This window comes from Ornithodoros turicata, chromosome 5 (genome assembly GCF_037126465.1).
Source record: "Ornithodoros turicata isolate Travis chromosome 5, ASM3712646v1, whole genome shotgun sequence".
Taxonomy (NCBI): Eukaryota; Metazoa; Arthropoda; class Arachnida; order Ixodida; family Argasidae; genus Ornithodoros; species Ornithodoros turicata.
In genome coordinates this window covers 29,488,149-29,514,678 of record NC_088205.1, presented here as the reverse complement: position 1 = coordinate 29,514,678, position 26,530 = coordinate 29,488,149, and the positions used below count along the sequence as shown (strand labels likewise).

Below are 26,530 nucleotides of genomic sequence, written 5' to 3'. Positions count from 1 at the left end.
CGAAGTGCTATGGTGTCCAAAAAGTTCAAAAGAGCTTTGAGGGCAGAGCGCTGGTGGGCTAGATTTGGTCAAGGACCAAGTAATTTTGAAGAGAGGGGTAAGTTGGGGAGTTGGAGGGGGTGTTTTCAGTTGAAGTGCAAAAGTTGAAGTGACGAGGGTCCATCATACTCAACCGTGAAGAAGTGGCGTGCCAACATCAAGCGTGGTAGTTTTGACACCGAAGATGCCGGGAGGTCGGGGACACCTCCGACGGTGTCAACACCGATCGCTTTTCGTAAGACGCGAGGTACAGTTTTGTAGTACTCAACGAGCTGATCTCATCGATTAAACAAGTGTACCTCAATGCTCCTGCAAGAGGCGTGCTACCTGGCGTTCCTTTTCCCCACGAACCCGTTTTGACTTGTTAGCAGTGGCGTAGCCACGGGGGGGCTAGAGGGGCTCGAGCCCCCCCTACCTGCCACGGGCCGACCCACACAAATCGTGCAAATCCGAGAACATAATATATATGGGGGGGGGGGGGGAGGGGACCAGTGTGACGATCGCGAAAGTTCTTGCAGTTCATTGCGTCAATCTAAGAAGCACTCTTGAATGGTTTTCAAAGTATGAGCTTTTCAAAATACTTCCAATCTCGTGACACCACCCCACTGGTCATGACAGCCTATACATTTAATCGTACTGTGAACGTCTTAATCAACTATTTTCGTTCCTTTTTTTAATCCTCAGTTTGCAGTGTGCACAAGTATGTGTGTGTGTTGTCGACACAGGATCAGCGGGGGGGGGGCGAGTTTTCGTATCGAGCCCCCCCTACCTTGGAGGTCTGGCTACGCCACTGCTTGTTAGGGCACGCTGCAAAAGGTAGCGGATTATTTCTACACCCATATTAAGGGACTGCAAGATGTTCTTCACGAATCCTCTAAGGAAGAGCACATAAGTGTAAGATGTTCCCCAGACGTCCTGCAGCCGACTACGTTCCTTGCGGAACGTCTTCGCGAACTATACGTCTTCCTCCGTGATAGCATTGTATAGGACCACCTCCTCAACATTTGCCACCAACAAATCCTGTTGATCCTGTCGGCTATGAAGGTTCCCACCTCAGTACCTTCAGCATCGAACGTTTGGGGGCTTCTGAAGACCTGTGCAACCCTGTTGCGATAGTTTGTCACGCCCGAGAGGGAATCGGGAATGATTCGACGGTGGCTGATAGAGTAATGAGAAAACTGCAGTATGCCCCAGAGGAAAACACCCAGAATAAAAATAGCTGTATTAGCCGGTACTGAATTTGCGACGCAAGACGACATTAAAGGGACCATGAAGTGATCCTCCAAACGTTTGTAAGCATATGTAATGCATTCCTGGAAGCTAATACATTCACCATGCGGATTTTTTTCTTTTTCTGATCAATCAATAAGGGAGATATTAGCCAAAAACCACGCCCAGAACAAAGGCGACTGCTGCGACCCGACAATTGCCGCCGCAACGGAGAAACTAGATGTGACGTCACAAGCAGGTGACCTTCCCCGCAGGCGGACTGACTTATGACAAATACGCTTGGTCAAAATTTGGCAAACCAGCCGAGCGCTTGGAAATTGCTAGTCTTATGCCCGCTCTGGGTCACGTGACCGTTGACACCCCAACATGAGTGCAAGGAATCTAGCGGTTGTAGTCGCTTGAGTCACGCTAGAGGCCCCGCGGTCGCTCGTCTTCGGGTTCCGTCGTCTGCTAACCCTCGTGAATTTCGACGCGCGGGCCAATGAGGGCCCTCGCCACCCTGGCAGTGCGGATATAGTTGGGCAACCCCCTACCCTGTTGTATCGAGGCCGGGCGAAAAAAGTGCTAGCTGGCAAATTCCTGGCACTCGGAAAGCGCTACACGGACATGCGAGATTGCTGCGATTTGATCAAGCGAACATGACTGGGATCTGGCCAAAAAAGTTGCCACGAAATGACCACCCAAATTCGCCATTACGGCGACCTGGGAGTGGGCAAATGATGCAAGTGACGTCAGGCCACTTGCAGACGTGGCCACTTATAGGGCGAGCGCTCGGCGCTTTTTTGCGCGTGAACTGCGCCCGCGTTGAATGCGATTTTTCGGGGATCTCTTCATGGTTCCTTTAAGCATTCTGACATTCCAGAGCGCTGTCCTGTCACCTTGGTGTGGCGTGTCCCTTGTTCCCCTTTTGCGCTTTTCCCTCATGACGTTCCAAAGCTCGAATGGTCACCAGTATCTGCTGTCGATGCGGAACGCTTCTCTGACAACCTAGTGTTCAGCGCGAAACGACGGACCTTCACACCAACGTACTTAGGCATGGTACGCTAGTGTCTTGCTGTTGCCACAATTTTCCCTTACCACAACAACTGTTTCTACAAGACGCAGTTGCCCTGCGAAGCCTATGTAGACCGTAGCGTAAGAAGCCAAACTCCAGTCCTATTTATAGTTTCCCCTAGATCAATGAACATTGGTCAAACAATTTCGCTTGCCGAGAAAAGCGGATAATTTACGGATAATTGTTTGCGGTACTGTTTCCGGGAAAGAATTTTTCTTTCGCAATTTACGCTTTTGAGTCGAAGTTCTAGTAATGAAACCTGTGACCGTATTTAAAAGTCTGAGCCGTTCAAATGTCAAGGGCGAAAAACGCATGTCTGCCTCCCACATCCGTAGCGCAGCAGACATGAAAAAAACGTGTTAATTTATTATACCAATAACTTCACTTTTAGTGCTAAAATAGAGAGCGTTTCGCCTTAGGCGCCTAATACTAACTTTTTCGCGCCTTATCCATCCGGCCTACTTGTGGGATTGAGGTCAATATCTTTCCTGTTATCGCGGAGTGATTGAGTGTGGTGCATTCTCACCCGTTGGACAAGGCGAAGGCGGTAGACTCTTGTCGTCCTTGCAGGGCGCCAACTTTGATCTTTCGCTGACGAAGCACCGTGGCAGAAATCCTTGTGACCTCTGCAACTGCTCCAGAAGTTCTCGAAGCTCCGGCTTTACACCTACATTCCGACACAAACAGTAAATTAATAGGCATTTTCAATATATTATGTACATTCTTATTCGTTCACCAAAATAGGAAGCAGAGCAACGCGACGTTCTCAAATACCCTGATTTCATATTAAAAGGCAAAACGTGCACTGTTTCAAGCACACCAAAGCCACATACGTTAAGCACCGCCATACAACTATATTCATTCTGCAAAGCCATTGCATCAACAATACCCGCCCATACATCCTTCGATGCGTGTGGCGGTGTCACGACCGATGTTACGGTGTGTGTGGCGGTGCAAGCCCTGCTTGAACAAGCACACCACAAGATCACAATAGTCTCCGTCTTCATCGGGCCGTCATCTCCCTAGCGGTACCTCGCCCGCACGATCACATCTAACAAGGCTTTCTGTATACAGAAGAGTTGACTCACACTGTCCTACACTTGTTTAACGCGTAATCCCCCGAGACCTTTAAAGGCACTACCAACGGTGAGAACGGCGCCCAATAGAAGAACAGCCGCTGTTCGAAATATCATGGGGCCGCAATTTTCCACGTCAGCCACCATTACGAACGGTGCTAAATCACGGGAGACGCCCTGGTGCAAGTGCGCCATGATATCATTTTGGTTGATGTCGCCTTGTAACAGCGTGCAGCTAATGCACAACAAGACGCACTGGCAAAGGCAGAGATGAAAACCGAGCCCTCTGTTCTCGGCAGCTGACCTGTTCAAGAAAAGTCAAATCTCTGCACCTGGAACGCATTCAGGCGACGGGATAGTAGCTGCGCTGTAATAACCGCACGACAAAGGTACACACGGGAGTCCTAGCTCCATCCAGCGGGTGGCCTCGATACAGCCAGGGCTTCGCACCCGCATTTGCTGCGCTAATAGATGGATCAAGGTTGCGCAAAGTTCCATCAACCACGCTTCACAAGGCTCAGCTGCGTCACTGTGGAGAGGAAGAAAGAGGCAGAAACGTCACAATGGACTGCCAGCCATATCCGACGTAAGACGTAGGTTTCTGCAAGCTGTAGGATCCATCGGCACAGCAGGACTTCAATGCGAGGACATGGTCTACCCTTTGTACGCCGACTTCCCTCAACGGAGGTTGCGGAGGTTTACCTCCGGGCAGACGAAAACTGAAGTCCTTGGACGAAGGCCATCCTCAGAAGTGCGTCATGCACTCATATTAGGAATATATTGTTCAGGTGTTGCAGAGAGAGACGCTGCAAGGGTACGTGGGCGATCAAGATGACAAAAGGTTATCGTGCAGGAGTCATCGACCGCAAGAGACAACTGAGCGCTCAGCATGCAGCCCACCATCTTCTTTAGTGTATACTCCTCGGGAAGGGAAGCCGTGTCCTCATGGCTATAGCTGAAGACGGAGGCTTCTTGCCGATGGCGTAACAATTCTGGAGAGCAGAGGTGCTTCGAACGACTGAGGTTCTAGGAATTCGAGCTGGTAGTTGAGGAGGGATATGAACCATTTCGCAGGGCCCTGTATGTACCAGGGAAATAGCTTATCGGCGAGGTCGGCTTAGGGGATTGGTGTTCAAAGGAGTACCAGATTGCTCAGAGGAAGAGTGCGCAGCGGGACGGGGGGGGGGGGGGCACATGGCGAGCTTCTTCGACGCTGTTAACTGCTGGCGTTTTGGAAGGGTTTAGTTGAAGATTATAGAGCTATGGAAGCAGCGTATCTACGGTTTTATGAACAGCCGATATGGTCGCGAAGCCGGTTTCCCTTCCCAAGGCTTCGTTCGCCCGCTAGTGGACGTGTAATTGCTCTCGATGTTGCACGAAAGCTTTGTCATTTATGAAAATTGATTATGCACAGCCAAATTACCTAATTTAATGTAAACTCCTCTCACGTTAGCTCCATAGTATGTCTGAAGTGATGCAGGCACATGCAGACAGCCGTGACTCGCGCACTCGCACGACAAAATGCACATTTTTTCCTTCATCGGTGTGTGTTTGTGTAGGTCTGTGTCTAAGCCTGTATTGATGTATTTCCGGCTTTAGTCGATGGAAGCGGACGAGTAAGCGGAGCATTTTGGCCACCCCGTCAGAAACACTAGACCCATGGAAACGGTGTAAGCGGAACTGCTCTATCTCATTCAGAAGGGATTACAATATTTTTCCTCGCAACCGGCGCACGGGCCGTGAACTACGATAGTGATCTCCGTTTGTGCTGTTCAATGGCGCGTAGGTTGTCCTCCTCCTCTTCGGTAAATCGCCATCTCTTGGGCGACTAAACGAACGCCATCACTTCCTCGCTAGCCACAGCAAATGAGGCGGAGGGGATGTTGAAAAACACAATGGCAGCTCCCACAGGGCCCACGCGACGGTGGAACGGCACGCTCGTGAGAAAACAGTCCCCGTCCCCCTACTCAGCCTACGTCGAGGGACGTGGACGTCCTTCCCGGATGTACTTTGCACCACAAGGCCCCCATACGCATCCATGCCATTGTTGTCACATGCATTCATGCGCATGTGTATAAGTCGAAGAACGTCCCATGGATCGAATTTGATGCATCGGATACGACGGCTCACTCTTCTTTTTCTTTTTTGTTTCTTTTTCGCTCAAATTTCATTTGAGTTACATGTGGGACACAGGTCCCGTCCGACTGCCGTGCGTAGATTGGGTATCGTTTCGGATCCTGCAAAAGTTCGTACTATTGTTTTGTTGTGGATACGCGCATGTTAGTTATCTCGTATAATAGAGATAATGAAAATGTAGAGGGAGGCCGAGCAATCATCCGCTGGATGAAACGCTTGCTCATTGAGTGCACGGATCGTGCAGTTCGTCAATCCGATCTCCAGGATCAAAAATCGGACGTCGGAAGCTGATTCATACTACAATTTGGTAGGCACAGAGGTGCAGCTCCGTTGCTATTGCAAACCACGTAAAGCAATATGGACTGTCGAAAGATAATCTGAAGCTGCATACAAAACGTTGTCATTCGGGATGATGGTTGGCTAGGAGCGTGCTATGTGGTGAAGTCCATATTTAACAGGTTTACCATCACCACCACCACCACCACCCATATTTAACAGTGTGCTTTTCGGTGCACCGGACAAATAACGCGCTACGACTTTTTGAGCACAATCGCTGTCAGTCCGACGAAAGAAGTTTACAAACCCAGCCCACGGACTGATAGTAGAAAAAGTGACAGTTCCTGAAACTGGGAGAGGGAAAGCATGACTCCAGCGAAAGCCGGACGCGATAAGCCGTGCCTGTGTTATCTCTTTCTGCGATGCCGGAGTGGGCTGGGTTTCCAACCTCCTTTCGTCGGACTGGCAAGGACTGTGCTTAAAAATTCGTCGCGCACTATCCTCTGGAAGGTCCGTAGAGCATGATATTCGGCTATTTTTCCCGATGGGGCAGCTCCTGAATATCCCTGTCAATTATCATTAATTTGAGTAAACTAGACACGCTCTTCACATTGGTGGGGTAAAAAAGTGACCTTTACTTGGCAAATTTCCGACTTCAGTTCGCAAAAATTTACATAATTAAACTGACGTCGAACGGGTGCACCAATCGAAGAACTTTCTTTTTTACAAGTATCTGCCCGATACCACCTACAACGTGCGCACCGTGTGAATGAGTGGGAACGCATCATTTAAATGAAAATTCAAATGAGTTTTGGAAAAAAATGTAACTTCTAAAGCAGGGCGCCGTCGACATTAAAATGGGTACTACCCCTTTTGGGACCTTCAATGGACACCTTTTAGAGAAAAATCCGCCACCGAAGCGGGTCATTTGTTGCAGTAATTAATTGGTTTCGGTTTACGTATTTTTGTCGCGGCTGGTCGCGGCGAAGCGAATTATTTAGCCCGGGGATTTAACTGAAACACCCTGTATACGCCGCTTTTGTCTTAGTTGTTCCGCGGAGCTAACACGGTCTCAAAAAAAAAAAAAAAAAAGAAAAAGAAAGAAATCAGAGCTTCACCTCATAACAGGCTCCTACACGCTTAAAAATGAACTTCACCTCATAGCACGCTCCTAGCAAACCATCATCCCGAATGACAACGTTCTCGCCCCCAATTTGTTGAAAATGGGAGGCGTACGCCTTTTCTGTGACAATTATGAACAACATAAGTGTCACAGAAAAGGCGTACGCCTCCCGTTTTCAACAAATGGCGGCAGATAACGATATCATTCGAGATTATGGTTGGCTAGGAGCGTGCTATGCGGTGAAGTTCATTTCTAAGAGCACTTTGAAGTCCTCAACTCTCCTCTCCCACTTTCTTTTCTTTTATAGTCGTGACGATGCCCACTTGAGTGCGGCCAACAACGGCAAGCTACCTCGACCCCCCCCCCCCCCCTCATTTCTAAGAGTGTAGCCGACAAACATTCAGAGTATACTCTCTCCTGATTTTTTTTCTCCCTCTTTCTGTTTCTGTCTCTATGCGTGTGCCGAGACCGTTCGCATTCACGGTGATGGGAAGAGAAAAGCGGGCGCGGCCCTCTCCTCAAATCACGACTAATATAATAATAATAATAATTATTATTATTATTATTATTAATATTATTTCCACGATATTGTGGGGTTGCCAGGGAAGAGAAAAAAACAAGCACAACTGAAAATCACATAATCACATGGGAAAAACTGAGAAAAATCATATAGTCACAAAAGCAAAGACACAGCAAAAAAAAAAAAAAGAAAGAAAGAAGAAACGCAACCCGAAAGTCTCCTAACCAGTTCGTTAGAATCGATTCGTGGACGCCTAAAAACATAACGCTTTTAGATACCGGTTTGATGGCACAATCGTGTCGCCGAGAATGCCATACTCATTTAGCAAACGGGGCAAAAATGGTATATGCTTTGTGCCCCATAACATGTGCGCAGTCTCGGGTATGACCACGTGGTATCTCTCCTAGTACAATAGGACTTCGTTTCCGCCGAGAGGTTCACGAGAGCATAGGTGGGGAAGTTACTGTTATTTTGTAGTGCACTACCGTTACTCACTACTTTTTCAAAAAGTAACGCGTTACGTTAGTCGTTACTGTTGCGGTAGTAGGTAACGCGTTACTAACGCCGTTACTTCTGATAAGTAATGCCGTTACTTTTGATTACTTCATGAGGTTTTGCTTTTAATATGGTTGAGTCACATAAGTGCATTCCGCAAATCAATGCAAGCAATGTTGGGCACAAACAAGGATCACGCATGAACACAACTTACATGTACGATTTATTGCGACGCAGAAGTAGTTGATATTCAAAATTTTCATGTGTGAGCTTCGCCCGTTGGGCTGAGAGGACGCCTAACCAGTGAGTGCTCCTTGTCAAGGTTGATAAAGACGGTGACATTTTATCTCACACAGTACAAATCCAAACAGCCAATCCCTTGGTACTTTGTTACTTGTTCAGAGGGTAGAGGCTATTTTTCTGCCGCTTTTGCCCCATTCGTCCGAAAAACACCAGAGGCAGTGAAGAAGAGAGGTGGTAAACAAAGGTGACATCTCAACCAGGGTGGGTCAATAACCCTTCTTTTGCGTTCTTCGTGGGTGTCGATGTGACCTTCTTGTCATTTTTGAAAATGAACCGAAAAAATCGTTTCGAAAAAAAAAAAAAATCCCGGATTCTGCAGGCACAGTCCTCTCAAACTTTCAAGTTTAGACGATGAAGCAGTGTTCCCGAGAACGCTGTAACGCATAACGCCGTTACGCGTTAGTTATTAAAGATGCAATGACGTTACGTTACTCATTACTTTTCTCCCAAATGTAATGCGTTACCATATTTCACTACTCGAGTGTAACGCGTTACCGGTAACGCACTACTTTGTAACGCGTTACTCCCCACCTATGCACGAGAGACAGATACTTGTAAAAAAGAAAGTTCGTCGATTGGTGCACCTGTTCGCGAATTATTTAGCCCGGGGAAACACCCGGTATACGTTCCTGTGCCATGTTCATATTTTTGTAACCTGAAGAAGTACCGTCTCGTGCACGAAAGTCTTGTTACCATGTGTAAATAAATATGTTGCTCCTACCTTTTAATATCGCTCTTTTATTATTTTTAAGTGCATTCTTGTAACAACACAAACATTTATAACTTAGAAAATTAGTGGCTGGAATCACTCAGCTGGTTATCACTCAGTAATAACTGAGTGATAATGCTATGATTCCACGCAGTGTTTGCCTTTGAACGTATTATGCTATGAACTTCGGTTTTCAGTTGTGCAGTGTATAGAGATGAATTGGGTTTGGGTTTGTTGAGCTCGTAAGATAGGGCACACGAAGAAGCCACACACTCTAAAAACAGAGCTTCACCGCATAGCACGCTGTGCACCAACCATTGCCACGAATGATAGGGTTATGGCTTTTGGTTCGAGGAGAGAGGGAGGTGTACGCCTTTTTGTGGCAATTACCATATATCCGAAATGCCACAAAAAGGCGTACGCCCCTCTTTCTCCTCGAATCAGGAGCGATAACCCTATCATTCGTGGCAATTGTTGGCGCACAGCGTGCTATGCGGTGAAGCTCTGTTTTTAGAGTGCAGGAACACGAATACTCCACCTCATTTTACAATTTCACCCAAGGACAGTTACTTGGTCTAGAGCCTATTCTCGGGAAGGTAATCGACTTCGATTACTTTGTGTGTCGTCTGTCTCGTCTGTTGTTCGCGGAGTTACCGCGATTCGTACTGCAAGGTACACTCTTAAAAATGAGCTTCACCACGTAGTACGCTCCTAGCCAACCATCATCCCGAATGGCATCGTTCTCTCCCCTGATTTGTTGAAAACGGGAGGCGTACGCCTTTTTGTGACACTTATGCTATTCATAATTGTCACAAAAAAGGCGTACGCCTCCTGTTTTCAACAAATCAGGGCACATAACGATATCATTCGACATCGTGGTTGGCCTTCAGCGTGCTATGGGGTAGAGTTCATTTTAACCTCCTCTATTCTCCATCCGTCCGTCCTTCCTTTGTGTTTTGTTTTGCTATGCGTTTTCTTTTTTTGGCTATAGTCGTGACGACGCCCACTTCTGTGTGGCCAACAACGGCGAGCCTATCTTGCCATCACCCCCCCCCCCCCCCCCATCATTTTAAAAGTGACGGCATTCATATATGCACAAAAGCTTCTCTCCCATGTCATCATCCCACTTATATATGTGTGTGTGTGTGTGTTTGTGTCTATTCGCCACTCCAACTGGTTCCTCGCCACCTAGCCGACCATCACATTAGAAGCACTCAATAAAGGATAGTAACAACAGCCGGCCAATATGTTTCGCAGTGACCCGAAACTATGCCGCAACTTCCCATCGTGTGCGATGAAGTTTCCCGGCTGACAGAACCCAAACAGCAACAAGCAGTGCTCAGTTCCGCAGTGGAAAAGTACTGCGGAGAACATCCAATGCCGAGAAGGAGAAGAGAAAAAAGATACTCTCCCAGGAGCGTCGTGAACGAAAACAACGAAGAAAGCGGGAAACGACACGCGAGTTATGTACAATTGGTTGGTTGGTTGGGGGGAGGGGGGGGGGGGTTGAATTCGCGCAAGCGAATTCTGCTACCCCCCCCCCCCCACAAAAAAAAAAAAGGAAACGGTACAATGTACAATTTTTCAAACGTGTCCCGTAGAAGAAGGCATGAAGTAGCAGCATTCATTAATCAGCAATCCTTCTTTTCTCCGCCATCTTGAAGACGACGCGAGTGCCTCTAGAAGCAGTTGGAGAGGCGAATTATCTCGTGCACATTCATTTCGCTTGTGCTGTAACAAGCTACAAGGCAAGAAAAACTGCGAGCGTTCAGTGGTTAAGCATACAGATGTGAAAAAAAAAAAAAAAAAAAGTTGCAACGCTTGGTATCTTAAATGATCACAATAATACAGTTCATAACTCATAAGGGACGTACGCAATACATTCTTCATCTTGAAATAAAGTTGTTGTTGATGCGTATGCAATCCAAACGCATAAGACGCTATGTTGTCTACACAACTTATGAATGAAAAACACATGGCGAAGAGATCTACTTTAATAGAAGCACGTACTACACCACAAATCAGAGTTGTAAACTGATACAAATATCGCATCCAAAGTTGTTGCATCCATCACGCTTGAACCAATTCATTTAAACCAGTAACCGAAATCACATTTTTCGGTTTAGGTTACGGTTTAGGTTAATTGCCGATGGTGAATTGCGATTACGTTCTGTTTACGGTCCTTGAAAAAAAAAAGTGTTCCAAGCGCTTTTCGGTTCCGTTCTGGTTTCGGTCCCTGGTTGTTACTTGAAATGAGCCGGAAACAGGCGAGTGCATTCGTGAACGAAAGACGTCAAAAAACTTTGCGCTCCGTTCATTAATTCATCGTATGAAGAGACGTGAAAGTCCACTTGTCACTGAAGAAGCAAAAATGGCCACGTAACGAAATGGGTGATAAAATCTAACTTTAACTACAGCAGTTGCGGGCTTTGTGTGGGGCCGTAGAACTATCGTAGTATAGAGTAGAATTATGCGACGCGCGTCGACCGGGACATCAAAAGCGGTTGCTTGATGTACTGCATCAATTTTGGCCGGTGTTGTACGTAAAGCCGTTACAAGTGACGGTGTTACCGTAATGGGTACTTTTTTTCGGTATAAAGAAGCAGATATCGTGCTACTTTTTTAAGACTGACAGCGGGCAAGTATTTCTGTTACAAATTTATTGTAGCGCGATCATATTGCCGGTACCGATACTCTCTTAGCGCGCCGACGAGTTTTCACCACCCACATTTCTTACTTAACAATGCCGTAACTGAGATTAAAGCTCAACAAATATTACGTTGCTTGCTTGGTCTCTGAAACGAATTACCTTTCAGCTTTGACTGCATGAGGACAACGCGACGCTGTTATGAATTCCGTCAGGGTGTTGTTGATTGCAAACCGATGCCATGGCTTTGGCACTATACTGTGGACAGTGGCGTTGACGGACCTCCAAAGTAGGGGGCTCGATACAAAAACCTGCTTCTCCCCCCTCCCCGTTGATCCTAGGTACACACTCATCTTTGTGCATACAACGAGATGAGGGATGAAAATACCGAATTGAACCTTTAATTATGCGTTTACATATGAGGTGTCATGAGCGGTGACGTTGCCTCACGAGATCATTTGAAGTATAGCTCGAAAATCTAATAGTATCAAAAGTATTCAAGTATGGTGCGTAAATGGACACCGGTAACTGCAACAACCTTTGCGGTCGTCACGCTGCATGGATCCCCTCCCCCCATATACATTCATTTTCCTCATCGGATTTGCACGATTGCCTTGGGTCGACCTGTGGCAGGTAGGGGGGGCTCGAGCCACCTCCCACCCCCCCTAGCCGCCTACGCCACTGACTCTGGATTAACAGCGTCGTTGCACCCAGTCATGCTCTGGGTGTTCTTAATGTCAAGTTGGCCTCCTTGGTCACATGACATTACAGCATATGTACCCCGTATTTTGTTTAAGAACTACTACTACCACTACACTACCACATGTAAACACAATGGCGAGATCGACCGTGGCCGGCTATACATATAGCAACCAAGTTCAGTTCAAATGCAACATAAATGTAAACAATACTTCTAATTTCAGCAAAAGTAGCGGATAAAATATCACGCTGCTTTTTATGAGTAACGGTGACAGTAGTACGCATCGATATCGATATTTGGCGAATTTTCGCATAAGTAACGAGAACCGGTATCGCGTTACATTATTTTGGTAACGGGTACAACACCGGTATTGGCGTCCAGATGTCACTGCATTCTATTGCTAAGAGAGAGAGAGAGAAAGATGGGGAGAAAACAAATGGGTCAACTTCCCAGTTCTGCTTGTGCCCGCAATAACCTATCTGTCATTTTTTAGCCTGACCATGTATTTGAAGTTTGACCTCAGGGGGCTCGTCTCTCTTGAATGCTTGTCCTTTACATCCTGCGTGATGTTCCTTTGTGATGCACATGGTCCTCTATTGTCTTGAGGATCTTGGGACGCTAAGGCGTGTCCGTCGCCAAGACCCCGAGGTGCCCGACGCCGAGGAGGGCGGGACCGAGGGCTGATGGATGTGTTCTTAGAATTTCAGCCGGCATGCAGGTGCATACGCCATCCGTCAGCCATCGGTCGCACCGCCCGCTTGGCTACGTGTCTTCATCATCCCTTCCAAGCGTCATCCGAGCTGACTGAGTGCACATACTCAATGCACCCTTATGGCCAAAGAGTCGTGACGGCTCTCCAGATATGAAGACTAGATTTGAGGCCCTCATCTCACATAAGACCTTCTTGTTAACATGCTTGCAGGAATTTGTGGATCCAGGCCTATCCACTAAAAGTTTATATGAATATATTTTTGTGCAGGAACATCGGAGGTCATCTGCGAATACCAGGCAGGTTTAGGTGTATTAGGTTTTGCGAAATCAACACCGATGCACGTACACCTAACCCTGAAAAAAGAACCTCGCAACCAAGAAGCAATCGCCGGCATGTGTCATTTGCAACGAGGCTGCCAGTGCCACTCGGATAAGGGAGCCGAAGCCATTTTGACCAGCCAATAGTTGGCCTTCCTTGCTTCCAGGCTTGCTCTTCCTTTCTCGGCTGACTTGGTCGTGGGAAAGCGAATAAAGCAAAGGCACGGGACAACAAGAAAAAGAAAAAGCCACCGAAATAGAGACTCAGAGATATAGTGATTAATGCCTCCATTTCTTTCTCATTTCAATCCAATCTAATCAAAATCTAATCGAAACAAAAGAAGCTCGGGTGTTGAAAAGCCTCGTCGCGGCTGTTATTGACGCAAGTAGTACATCATATCGCTGTACTGGGCTTTCAGACTCAGAGGCGGAATACCAGTCACCCGATCGGCTTATTCGGGTTGGTCAGCGCACACCCAAGTCGTTAAATGTTATCGAATCCAGTTGGCTGAAGGTTGGCATGCGCGAAACATTTCGTAGCCGCAAAATGGCTCGAATTCAACATTAGTTTCTCCCATTATTATCTTGCCCTGCTCGCAATCTTCAATTAAGGAATATAGTGTTCAAGCTATCTTCGTGCGACATGACTGAATGGGTAATTTTTTACGGTCTCTATATGGTTGCACCAGGAGCGCAGAAAAAGATGTCAACGCTCTCAAACCCACGTAAAACCACTCGAGGATGTCCATTCAGAAACACCAGCATCTGTAGGCCTCCGTTTACCTGCTTAGTTTTTCCTCTTTGTGCCGTTTTTGTAATCGGATATACCTCTCAGAAGGCATTAGCAGAACCGGAAGCTTTAAAAATTGCTTAGATTGCTCCGAAACCAGGTGTAGTAATATGATTCTTACCCATTTATTCCAGTTTATTTATCTCGTACGCGAATACAATAAGGAAGCAAATAAGAAGCGAAGGAAAGTAACAACAGATGTACCGTTCAAAACTAATTAATTATTGAGTATTAGAGCGCGTCAAACGTTCGCGCTTCGTTGTGGATTAAAAGCACCACCACTGTTTCTATTCTTCATTGGAATTTTTTATTGATATTATTGAGCAAAGAGGTGATAATAGCTGAAAGCTTGCCGATGGTGGTAAGATGAAAAAAAAAAAAAAAAGCCCTGCCGGTAGTGTTTTTAGTGTTTTCGTTGTTCGCCTGTAGTTAGTGTTGTCGTGTAATTTCCACACCTGTAAATCAGTGTCTTCGTGTCTTCTGGCAGTTTTCTGTCTGCACCGCCAAACTGCAGATGCCATATTGCCTTGTACAAAGGACAATATGTAGGCGGGACTTATCGGGGACGCTCACGCATCCTGTATCCATTCTTGGATGGACTGCAAGTCATTGCACCTGAAGCATCCACCGGTAATCACCGAGGAATTCGCAGCACAACCGGTGGACGCATTGGATTCATTTGGGGGGGGGGGGGGGGGGGCGACTAAGGACGCGCGGAACCAGCCGCCACGCAGAATTATGTCTTTCACTCTCCCGATTTGGTGAAAACGGGAGGCGTACGCCTTTTTGTAGCAATTTGAATTGCCACAAAAAGGCGTATACGACACTCTCTCTCCTCAAATCAGAAGCGATAACTGTATCAATCGGCGCAGTGGTTGGCGCAGAGCGTGTTTGCATGTATTGAGTGAAATGAAACAAGATTTTCTTTGGCACTGATCATGCTATACACAGATTGCGAAGAAAAAAAAAACGGGGGGGGGGGGGGGGGGAGACGTAAATGGAGACAAACTCATTGTTTTACTCTGCTTTCACTCTTATCTGCACGGATGTACTCTGGTTGGTTGGTTGTTTGTTTTTCACATTTCGTGTGATCTTAGCTCTTCATTTACGCTCATTGCCCTGCCTTATTTTTACGACGGCCCTTTCCTTAATCTGCGATTCCGAAAACTTCGATCTCCAAGCTCTGCGGTGCATTTCGACATTTATATGCTAAATGGCAGCAAATGTGGTTGCTTGAGTACAAAATGTATCCAGAAACGCGACGTCATTCCTTTTCCAGTCAATTCTTGCACGACACATATCCTGTTCCAGTAGAATAAAACGTAACGAATGGTATCGCATAGTTGCCGTTGCGCCTACACACTTAGAAATTAACTTCACCGCATAGCACGCCACTAGCCAACCATCATCTCGAATGATATCGTTATCTGCCCTCATTTGTTGAAAACGGGAGGCGTACGCCTTTTTTGTGACACTTATGCTGTTTATGATTGCCACAAAAAAGGCGTACGCCAACCGTTTTCAACAAATCAGGGCAGATAACGACATCATTCGAGATGATGGTTGGCTAGGAGCGTGCTATGCGGTGAAGTTCATTTTTAAGAGTGTAATGTATACAACTGGGCCGCCTTCCGTTGAAATAACTGTCAATTAGCTCTGTGCGTTGCGAGTTCGCCACGGTTCTTCGTCATCTAATCTAATCTTTGCATATGCGCTGTAGGCAGACTTGTGCCCGTTACCGAAAAAAAGGAACTAAATGCCGTTACCCGTTACTTCAGAAAAAAGTAACTAAATACGTTACTCGTTACCAACTTACAAAAGTAACGAGTTCTCGTTACTCACAGGTAACGAGTTACTTTTACGTTACCGCAGCATAGTTAAAGGAGCCAACAAACATGCCCTCACTTGCCTTCAACCCTTTATTAATGAGGAATTGCAATTTTGAAGACGCTGATACTCGAAATTTGTCGTCCGTCCTTCGTGTTCCGTGTCTCTCGGCCCGTTACCATGAATCTATATCAGTTTGCCTGAACCTTCTTCCTTGTTTCCGAAGGGGGGGGGGGGGATCGGAGATTACGAAAACACAAGAAAAAACACAGGTTTTCGTGCCACCGATCACCAACGGTTCCCAAAAACAGACGAGGGGCTGCGTCATAATTTAGAGCGTTCTGAAGCTTAGCAAAGACCAGAAAAGGCTAGAAGTCGAAATGCGTTTTTTCTAGCCACAGCCATTCTTGGGAAGGAGTGATGGTCGGAGATTACGGAAATAAGAGAAAGGACAACAACACATCCAGTGACGGACTGCAATAATACTCTGAGTCACACGTCGCGCAGGTCAAATCTGCACGCATTGCGCCACACGGAGTGCCGAAATGTACTCCTCCGCGCTCAAGAAAAGGAACGAGTAACGTCAGTAACCAGTTACCAACTTTTGTAACTGATTCCGTTACTATTACAATTTTTTAAAAAGTAACTGAATCGTTACTTCGTTACCAAAAAAAGTAACCGTTACCAAGTAACGAGTTACTTGTAACGAGTTAGGCACAACTCTGGCTGTAGGGTGTAGAGTTTAGCCGACAGACATTCAACCTTGCTGCAATTCTTGGCCCACGTCAGAGTCGCGTGCAACACTGTCGATGTCTTCTGATGTTCTTGGAGTTCCTCTTGTCTACTGGTTTGCTCCAGACGCTGTAGAGTCATGCTCTGTACCTCAATGACCATTGGTGCTTCTTTCATATCTGTGTGTGTGTTTTTTTCTTCACCTTCCCTTTTGCGGCGTAGCGCAGCCAGTGAAGGACAGCTCAATTCTTGTATGCACACAACTTCATACTTCATTCTCATATCTCAGATCTAATGTTTCGTGTGTAATGGGGTAGTGTACTGCTCTCCAGTAGTGAATCACCTCAGGTCATAGTGATGATTTATTTGTTGTTGTTGTTGAATAAATAAAAAATCTCGTTACTGGCGTCGACGAGTCGTGCTGGTTGACATGATGAACGGGAGATGATTGCGATCGTCGGAATGGTGTACACTGTTAAAACAGAACTTCACCACATAGCACGCTCCTAGCCAACCATCATTCCAAATTATATCATTCTGTATCCTGATTGTTCAAAACAGGGGGGAGGCGCCTATCTGGGACAAGATAATCTGTCCCAGATAGGCGCCTCCTCCCATTTTCAACTAATCAATACACAGAATGATATCATTCGGAATGATGGTTGGCTATGAGCGTGCTATGCGGTGAAGTTCTGTTTTAACAGTGTAGTGCTGGGTACACTCCTAAAACAGAACTTCATCACATAAGACGTTCATGGCCGGCCATCATCCCATATACCATCGTTCTCTCCTCTGATTTTATAGCGCGTCTGTATGGAGTACTCCGCACTTACTCATTTGAAGTCTTCATAAGGGAATGCATTTCATGCCGAGCGAGGTGTGAAAGATTCCATTTCCATTACATTTCTGGCATAGTTGGTACATCTGCTTGCACACACATAAATAAGTCGATGTCGACTGCCAATGGCTGCATCGTAGTCCACGCTCGATGGCTCGACGCAGCAAGGGGATGGGAAGGGGTGTGTGTGAAAAGGGAAGGTAAAGGTGATGGTAGTCCAGAAGAGGAAGGGATGCGCCATCCCGAAATTTGGGCAGTACCACAGAAAACATGCGAGCTTCCCATAATTCCATGCAATAGGGTAAGCACGGTGTGTATATTAATAAAAATTACCGTGTCAGAAAGTCACGTGCCACGAGATGTCATCCTGTAAAGGTGATCGTCCCACCAACTGAAAGCCTCGTATCGCAAAACCAGTAAATACGTAACCGGGACGGCGCAACGATTGAATGGCTGTATCGTACACTCTTAGAAATGAACTTCACCGCATAGCACGCTCCTAGCCAACCATAATCTCGAATGATATGGGTATCTGCCCTGATTTGCTGAAAACGGGAGGCGTACGCCTTTTTTGTGACACTTAACCTATGCTGTTCATAATTGTCACCAAAAAGGCGTACGCCTCCCGTTTTCAACAAATCAGGGCAGATAACGATATCATTCGAGATTATGATTGGCTAGGAGCGTGCTATGGGGTGAAGTTCATTTTTAAGAGACCCCAGACAGCACAGCCGGCACCGGGATTCGAACCCGGGGAGGTACCCGGGTTCGAATCCCGGTGCCGGCTGTGCTGTCTGGGGTTTTTCCTGGGTTTTCCTCAGACGCTTTCAGACATATGTCGGCACAGTTCCCCTAGAAGTCGGCCCAGGACGCACATTCCCCCAGGGCGTGAGTCGTGACGTTGCCCACATACGTGAGGCCGACAACGGCAAGCCCTACAACCACCAACCCCCCCCCCCCCTCATTTTTAAGAGTGTAGTACACACGCACATTACTCGAGGGACTCCATACGAGAAGGAGGTTAATGTCACTTATTACTTGTTATTTAAAATATGTACAAAAAGGCGGAGTAACTATTCGCTGTGAGGAAGTTACTTTGCAAATGCAATGAGCGAGAGGTAGTAACGGACTGAAAGAGGGAATGAAAAGGGAGTTACTCCCTTTTTTTCCTCAGAGTGAGCACGACGTCACGCACAGAGTATCAGCACATTTGGGCGGCACTCATGATAAAACAAAACAAAACAAGAAAAAACATAAAGTTAGCATTTCCTACAGAGGATTACAGTAAGTTTTCTATTCCAGAAAAGCAGCGTTCACTTTACACTATGGAACAGTGATCTCTGTGACAAGGATTTTGCGCGGCTAAAAGTGTCTTTATGTATTTATTTTCCTTACAGCTACGAGTTTCGCAATGTCCTTACAAATGTAAGGGTATTGCGATTCTCGTAACTAGGAAAACATGCGTACATTTTATGCCCAGGTGAAATTTCGGAACTTACAGCGTTGTACAGCGATTATAGGAATGATGTATAACGCGAATGAATGGAGCCGCAAAAGGTACTGCATCGTGCAGTTGTTTGTATTTGTTTGTATTATAAGTCCAAAGGTTATGTGGTGTAGCATCGCGTTTAATGTTTGGTCGGTACTTGACCAAATAAGCAGGAGACCCAAATCGTCCAGAATACCCATACTGAAAAACTTTTGACTCCTGTTTCTTCAGTGTAGATATATATCACCAGCTCACTTGCTTCCTAACTATTCTGTCAGTATCGTCCAGAATAGCTTATCCGAGAAAGTTACATCGTATAAGGGGTGTCCGCCCATTTGGTCGAACGCCGTTTGGTCGAACGTCGTTTGATCGAAAGCAGTTTGATCGAAAGCCGGTTGGTCGACGTCGTTTGTTCGAAAGACAGTTGTTCGAAGGGAGTTCAAAGCTCGCAGCATGTCCTTAGCGCCTCTTTTCTGTAACATTTGACTCGAGCATTCGGAAGCAGGCAATCAGTGTCCTCTGCTTCTTCTTTTTTTTCTTCTTTTTTTTACTAAACAGGGGAGACCTCTGGTTATTTGCAGACCTTTATCATTCACGAACAGCACAGCTGAATAGAACAATGCGGAAGAATCCGGCGAACCGTAGGACACATATTGAAGCAAATGGCCTAAGGTTGCGAGCATTCGATAGTCTGTGCCTTTTCATTGCTGGCGACAAATTTAAAGGGAACTATATGAAATGGGATAGCCATATGTGCGCGAAGGGGCGCGGACAATTGCTCACTGAACAATTGCTCACCGGACAGTTGCTCACCGGACAATTGCTCACCAGACAATTGCTCACCAAAAAACTGCTGAGGCCGGACAATTGCTCACCACAGAACCGTTGAAGCCGGATAATTACTCACCGCCTCTTTCACCACACTAATATAGTGATTTTATTTCGCGTTTATGGCGCTTGACTTTTTTTATGTTAGCTGAACTTCTTTTTTAGCTGTCTAAGTTGCAGGCACGCCTGAAGCGTCTTTGTCAGGACCTGCGTCCATGGGGCATTCCTATAGGATTTTTTTCCAAGGGGTGGACAGCAAAGTGCTTACAGGGGGCAAAGCGTGCATCCACCTCACCTCCTTCCCTGGGGCGGACGCTGCGGACTGTGCGGGTGTTCACAGGTTCATATTATTAGAAAAAAATCATGACCTATGAATAAGGGTGCAAAATTTTCACAAGTGACCTTGCTGCCTTCTCGGTCCGCCCATGCCTGCGTCACCAGGATCTTCCAAGACACAAGCCGGGGGAGATCTAAGAACACATCTCTATTTAACCACTCAAATTCACGAATTTTCTATGTCTGTCCAAGTCGGTTTAGCGAACGCAAGCCACATTTTAGCGCCCGATTGGCTTAGCAGGGCGGACACGACTGAACAGCATGCATTAGGTTGTCCAAGTTCAGTGTTTGCATTGCTATGTCCAGGTTAGTCTAAGTTCCCTGTTGACAGTTTCCCGCGCGCGACTGTGCATTTTATAGTCAGATAACATTTATTTACAGTAGTTTATTTTGCAATGGGGATTTCGATCACTTTATTTCGAGGTAACCCAAGTTCAGCTAACATAAAAAAGTCAAGTATATGAGCGCCATAAACAAGAAATAAAATCACATCACATAAAAACGCGAAATAAAATTGCATATTGCATAAGTGCGGTGAATGAGGCGGTGAGCAGTTATCCGGCTTCAGTGGTTCTGTGGTGAGCAATTGTCCGGCCTCAGCAGTTTTTTGGTGAGCAATTGTCCTGGATCCGTGCGCGAAAGCCACTCGAAGTCTGTGGATGCTAAGAAGGAAGTTTCGTCACGGTACAAAATAATGATATTAAATTAACAGCCACATAAAACCTTAGTTCAACCTTGGTTAGAGTATGCATCTGCAGTCTGGGATACCTACACATGCACGCAATAAAAAAAAAATAAAAATAAAAAAGAAGAAGAAGGAAAAAGTAGAGAAAGTACAAAGATCAGCTTCCCGGCTTATATTGTCTGGGTTTTGAGGGACTTCTTCGGTTCCACGTATGTTGCAAGAACCAAATTTAGATTCACTTGCACATAGGCGCAACGTAAATAAACTAAAACTTTTCTTTCTCTTATACAATGTCAGTTATTGACTACAAACATTAATAATACATTGTTAAAATTTGTCCACGTTCGACGCGAAGAAACCATTCAAGAATGTCATTTATTTATTTATTTGTCAATTTTTTTATTATTTGATAATTGACGTCAATTATTATTTGACAAAGTGTTGGGGGACTAGGTGTGAAAGGCATGTATGCCATGTTTAGTCACTATCTGTCAGAGAGGAAAAACCTATCAAGTTGCCGAACGGGAGAGGGGGAACAACCCAGGCCCTTGGACCGCTTTCTGGATGCGAAGAAGTGAGTTAGGATGAGGAATGTGTTTATGGGCAAGCGTATTACACAGAGTTAAATATTCCTTAGGATACCAGCATCAAGGACTGACGCTTTCTTTTGTTTTTCTTCGTGTTTTTTGTTACATGAACGCTACAAGCGAACCACTAAAAAAAATCGATCGAACGACCGCTGCTGTTTCGATCAAACGGTGTTCGATCAAATGGCTTTCGACCAAATGTCCCGCGTTCGATCAAACGGCTTTCGACCAAACGACGTTCGATGAAATGTCCCGGAACCCGTATAAGCATACTGAAATGAGGCGAAGGTCTCGATTTAACCAGCGTTAATTCCACGAAAACCTTCTCTTAAAAATAATTTTTTAAAGATATTCTGAGAGTGATATTAAACGGTACGAGCAACTTATTTATTTACACATGGTAACGAGACTTTCGTGCACGTCACTGCACTTCTTCAGGTTACAAAAATATGAACATGGTACAGGAACATACAGTTGACGGGGGAGTTCTGGCATGAGAGGGTAACAGGGTGATGGAAAGGATGCAAATACAGGTAAAAATGAAACGAACATAAATACAAACGCAGGGGTATCAGGGGTATCATGAGTCCAAGGGATTACACAGGAAACGAGAACGCATGTAGGTGACGTTCCAGGAATAAAGGATAAAAAGGGGGCTATGGTGACGGAATGAGGACACAGGTGCGTGGCACAATGATCTTGCTCCGCGAGCAGCATTTCCTCCATGCAGGCGTAATATGTAGCCGGTTATCCTGGCGCATAATCCCCCCAGCCCCTCAACAATCAATTTGAGTTCACGTAACGATGACCGAGTCAATATGGAATGGCTATTATAACCCTGGTACAATTACCGACATGTATGCGAAGGAACGTAATGAATATTTTTGGATAAAAGTAATGACTAACTAATGAATAACTTAGAAAGGTACAAAGCCCAGAGAACGGGTGGGGAAATGTTGAGGGAAGGGCCTCAGGAGAGCCTCGTGCGGCTCTCGTCCTGAGGACCTCTTCCCTCAATGAATAACGTATTTTTTTAGCAAATATTAAATCTAATTCAGTTTGCCATGTGAGATCACGTTCTGATCACTTGAAAGGGGCGTACATTGTAGCCGCAAACCTGGGATATGGTTCATAAAAGATTATTCGTCCAATGTTCAATGTTCTTGTCCTGTACGTTCCTCGTTCAACATAGAAATTGCCTTCAGAATGCATGTACAAGAAATGCTATTTCGCTAGAAAGAACAAAAGAATGGTACGTTACTTTATCCTACGCAGCAATGCACAGCAGGCCCATACTATCCGTGCATGCGAAAATCGTACAATACACGAAGCGTACATGAATTATAACTTGAAACGAAGAAATGTGCTTTATACTGCATTGTGTGAAGCATGCGCTATTATGCCAGTTATACCAAACTTACTTTCTCGGCGGCTTCTGTCCTGAGGCAACTCCCTTCCTACATTCTACCGGTTCGCTGGATTTCTACCCATTTACTTTCTCAATGTTGCCTTTCACGTGTGTCTCTCGTTCCTCTTCTTTCTTATCATTAAACATATCCCCCCCTTCCCAAAACTATGAGCATTGAAGCATCCAGCTCGGACCGCTAACTTCTCCAACATATATATATATATATATGTGTGTGTGTGTGTGTGTGTGTGTGTGTGTGTGTGTGTGTGTGTGTGTGTGAAACGGCCGTCCACAGCTGGGATTGTGGCACGCTTGCATCCTAAACATATGCCTCACGTGCAGCCATGGAGCATTCGCTCATTTTTTTATATCTGTACTTACTGGCTTTGCACTGCGGTCTCCAGAGGTGCTGCTAACACCCTGGAACATTGATGTCTTGCAGTGACACAGTGTTTCTGCCCACCCAGGAGCGTTTCACATCTCTACGCTGAGTCGATGAGGGCCAACAAGCTCGAAACGGCCGTCCATAGCTGGGATTGTGGCACGCTTGAATTGTAAACATGTGCCTCACATGCAGCCATTGAGCATTCGCTCATTTTTATATTTGTATATATAGTGTCAAATCCTGCCTCCGCCAATCTGCATGCTTAAAGGCGCACCATATTTGGCGTAATAAAAGCGTGCTATATCGTATTACGCCCAATCTGTATCCTCCGGCTGCAGAATTTTAAGAGTGCTTCTAAGTGCACGGCTCCGCACAATGAACACGACAGAATGTGCTCTCTATATTTCGGAGGCTTTATTAAAAGGCTGCGTCGAGATTGATGGCTGGGTGGACACGGAGGAGGAGATCCGTGATTAAGACGTCAGAGCCGACTAATTAGCATTTAATTGCGGCGCCACTTCATCAGCGAGTGCACGACTTTCCAGCCCTACCTGAATGCAAGCAGCGCATCCGTATACGCTATGTCACCCTCCCTACACGCTCGGAAAAACGAGAAAAAAAAAGGAACGAAAAGACAACGTCTTCCTACGCTTTTTTTGGATGGATTGCAGAGAATGCGCTACGTGACTTTACCACACTTCGTTGCCACACTTCGCTTCGCTAAACTCTCAAATAACAGATACTCTTGCCAAATGGAAGAAGGGCTAAGGCAGCGGCGAGCTGCTACATAGTTACTAAACGTTGAAGCCGAGACAAGGAAAGAGAGAGGACAAGATGACAAGTTCTCAAATGCAGCAGAACATTTAATCCAATTGAATGTTCAGCTGCGTTTGAGAACGTATCGTCTTGTCCTTCGTGTTTCCTTGACTCGGGTTCTATACGTTGAGTTACCCTTGTCAAAGGTTCCAATATGACCAAGTTTGTTATCCGAGTGAACAGCACGTGAAAGAAAGAACGAACTGTATAAATTCGTTGTGTTCGTTTATTAGACTCGAGCAACTCGAGGGTCGAGTGAGTCGGCTCTTGGTGTGCGAACATACAACGACGCAGTTTTCGTGACGTCATCCCCGTGGCAGTGACTCCCGATCTAAAATTCCAGGATTCAAAACACTGCAAAGATCCTTGAGAGTCGACTCCCCGCGACTCTGTTCTCGATGCGGGTTGCTGGAGTCGATGGCGTATGATGGCTCTCATACGTCACGACTCCGACGCGCGGGTCGCGCGAGTTGCATAAACGAACACCCGAGAGCCGACTCATTCGACCCTCGAGTTTCTCAATTCCAATAAACGAACACAACCAACTTATACTGTTCTCTTTTTTTTCTCTCTCTCGAGCTGTTGACTCGAGTAGCAAACTTTGTCATATTGGAATCTTGGGCACGAGTAACTAACGTAAGCAACGTAAAACTCGAGACATGGAAACAGGAAGGACAAGACGACAAGTTCTCAAACGCAGCAGAACATTTAATTTGATTAAATGTTCTAGCTCCGTTTGAGAACTTGACGTCTTGTCCTTCCTGTTTCCACGTCTCGGGTTCTACGTTTAGTTACTATGTACCATCTCGCCTGTGCTTTAGCCCTTCTTTCCTTTGGCAAGAGTCTTTGATATTTGAGATTAGCGAAGCGAACTGTGGTAAAGTCACATAGGGCATTTTCTGTAATCCATCTATAAAAAAAGCGTAGGAAGACGCTGTCTTTTCGCTACTGATGTAGTATTTAGACTCGATCTCTTTCTTCTTCTTCTTCTTCTTCTGTGGTGCGTGTAGCTAGTAGAATAATGACGTTTCCATTTTGCTGATGACCACCGTGAACCGCCGTCAGAAGGCTCTGACCTCCAAAGCAAAGCATGGTAACAAGGTCGTTTCTTGCCCACGGAGAGTTTATTCCTTCTTTTCGGAGTGTGGGAAGCAGGAGAAGTATTCCTGCGCGTCAACGTTTCCCTTCGCCGGGACAAAAGTACTGTCGAATCTCTCATAGGACGCTTGCTCTAATTGCCGACCTGGATTTAAAGAAGCAGGGGACATGTGGGAGTCATCCTTCCTGGCGCGCGGGCGGGAGGTTATCGAGACAACGCTCATTGATGTCTCCCACAATAACGTGAGTCGAAGGCCAGTGAACCTTTCCCAAGCAGAAGTATAGCCTTTCTAGACAAACACTGGCCAGATTAGTCGTTGTCTTGCTGTTAGTCCCAATAAACACAATAAAAAAGTTGCTCTGCAACGCTGACCGCGACTGTCCGTTTCTCGCTTGCGTTTCTTCATCATGTTGCTGTTGTTGTTGTTGTTATTTATTATTATTGTTGTTGTTGTTTTTGCTGTTGTTCCTGTGCCCATCAGCATGGTGGCAGCCCCGGATAAGAAGCTACCAATGTGTAGCTTGAGAACGTCAGGGGTCCGCAAATACATGCCCAGGACACAAGTGCGACAATTAAAGATGGCATCGCCCTAATACGCGAAAACGGAACTCAATTGATCAGTAGCTATGTTGTGTTGAAACTTAAGTGTAACACAGTGGAACTTACTCCACTTCTTACGCGTTATACACAATCCGTAGCATCCTGACTTGATCGTCACGTTCAAGGTGCCTTCGGTTCAGAATGCAGAAAGCAGGGTCACCAATAATTAGTGCTGCTCATACGTCAGACGTGTCAGACGTTGCTTGTACGTGCACACACTCGTACCTGATGCAAGTTTGAGTGACAAACATTGATAAGTGTATAGGCGAGAATACCCTATAGTCACACGGCAACGGAATATTTACTTCACCTCCTAACCAACAATCATCTCGAATGACATCGTTGTCCCCCCTGATTTATTGAAAACAGGTGGGCGTACGCCTTTTCTGTTAGAATTATGTTCTGTATAGTTGTCGCAAAAAGGCGTACGCCTCCTATTTTCAACAAATCAAGCGAGAGAACGATGTCGTTCGAGATGATAGTTGGTTAGGAGGTGAAGTAAATGCCATTCCGTTTAATGCATTAAGTTTGCCGTGTGGCTAGTGTGTAAGAGTTGCACTTTTCGCCATTTGCAGACATTACAGAGCTTCACCACATCGCACGCTCAGCCAACCACCATTCTGAATGATGTCATTCTGTGTCCTGATTTGCTGAAAACAGGAGGAGGCACCTATCTTACACATGCATAATGTATCCAAGATCCACTCTAAAAACATAGCTTCTGCGGGGGCGTACGCCAATTTTTTCCAAAAACAATTTGAATTCGGTACTCA

General features: G+C 45.9%; 1 protein-coding gene across 2 annotated transcripts in view; it reads right to left on the bottom strand.

Annotated features, from left to right (window-relative positions):
- Nucleotides 1-26,530, bottom strand: part of LOC135395458 (homeobox protein BarH-like 1) — an 84,029-nt gene that overhangs the window by 35,539 nt on the left and 21,960 nt on the right. For both annotated transcript variants that reach the window (XM_064626656.1, XM_064626657.1), the window contains exon 2: nucleotides 2,850-2,990. In XM_064626656.1, coding sequence (XP_064482726.1) covers nucleotides 2,850-2,990 — 141 coding nt within the window. The remainder of the gene's footprint in view (nucleotides 1-2,849; nucleotides 2,991-26,530) is intronic.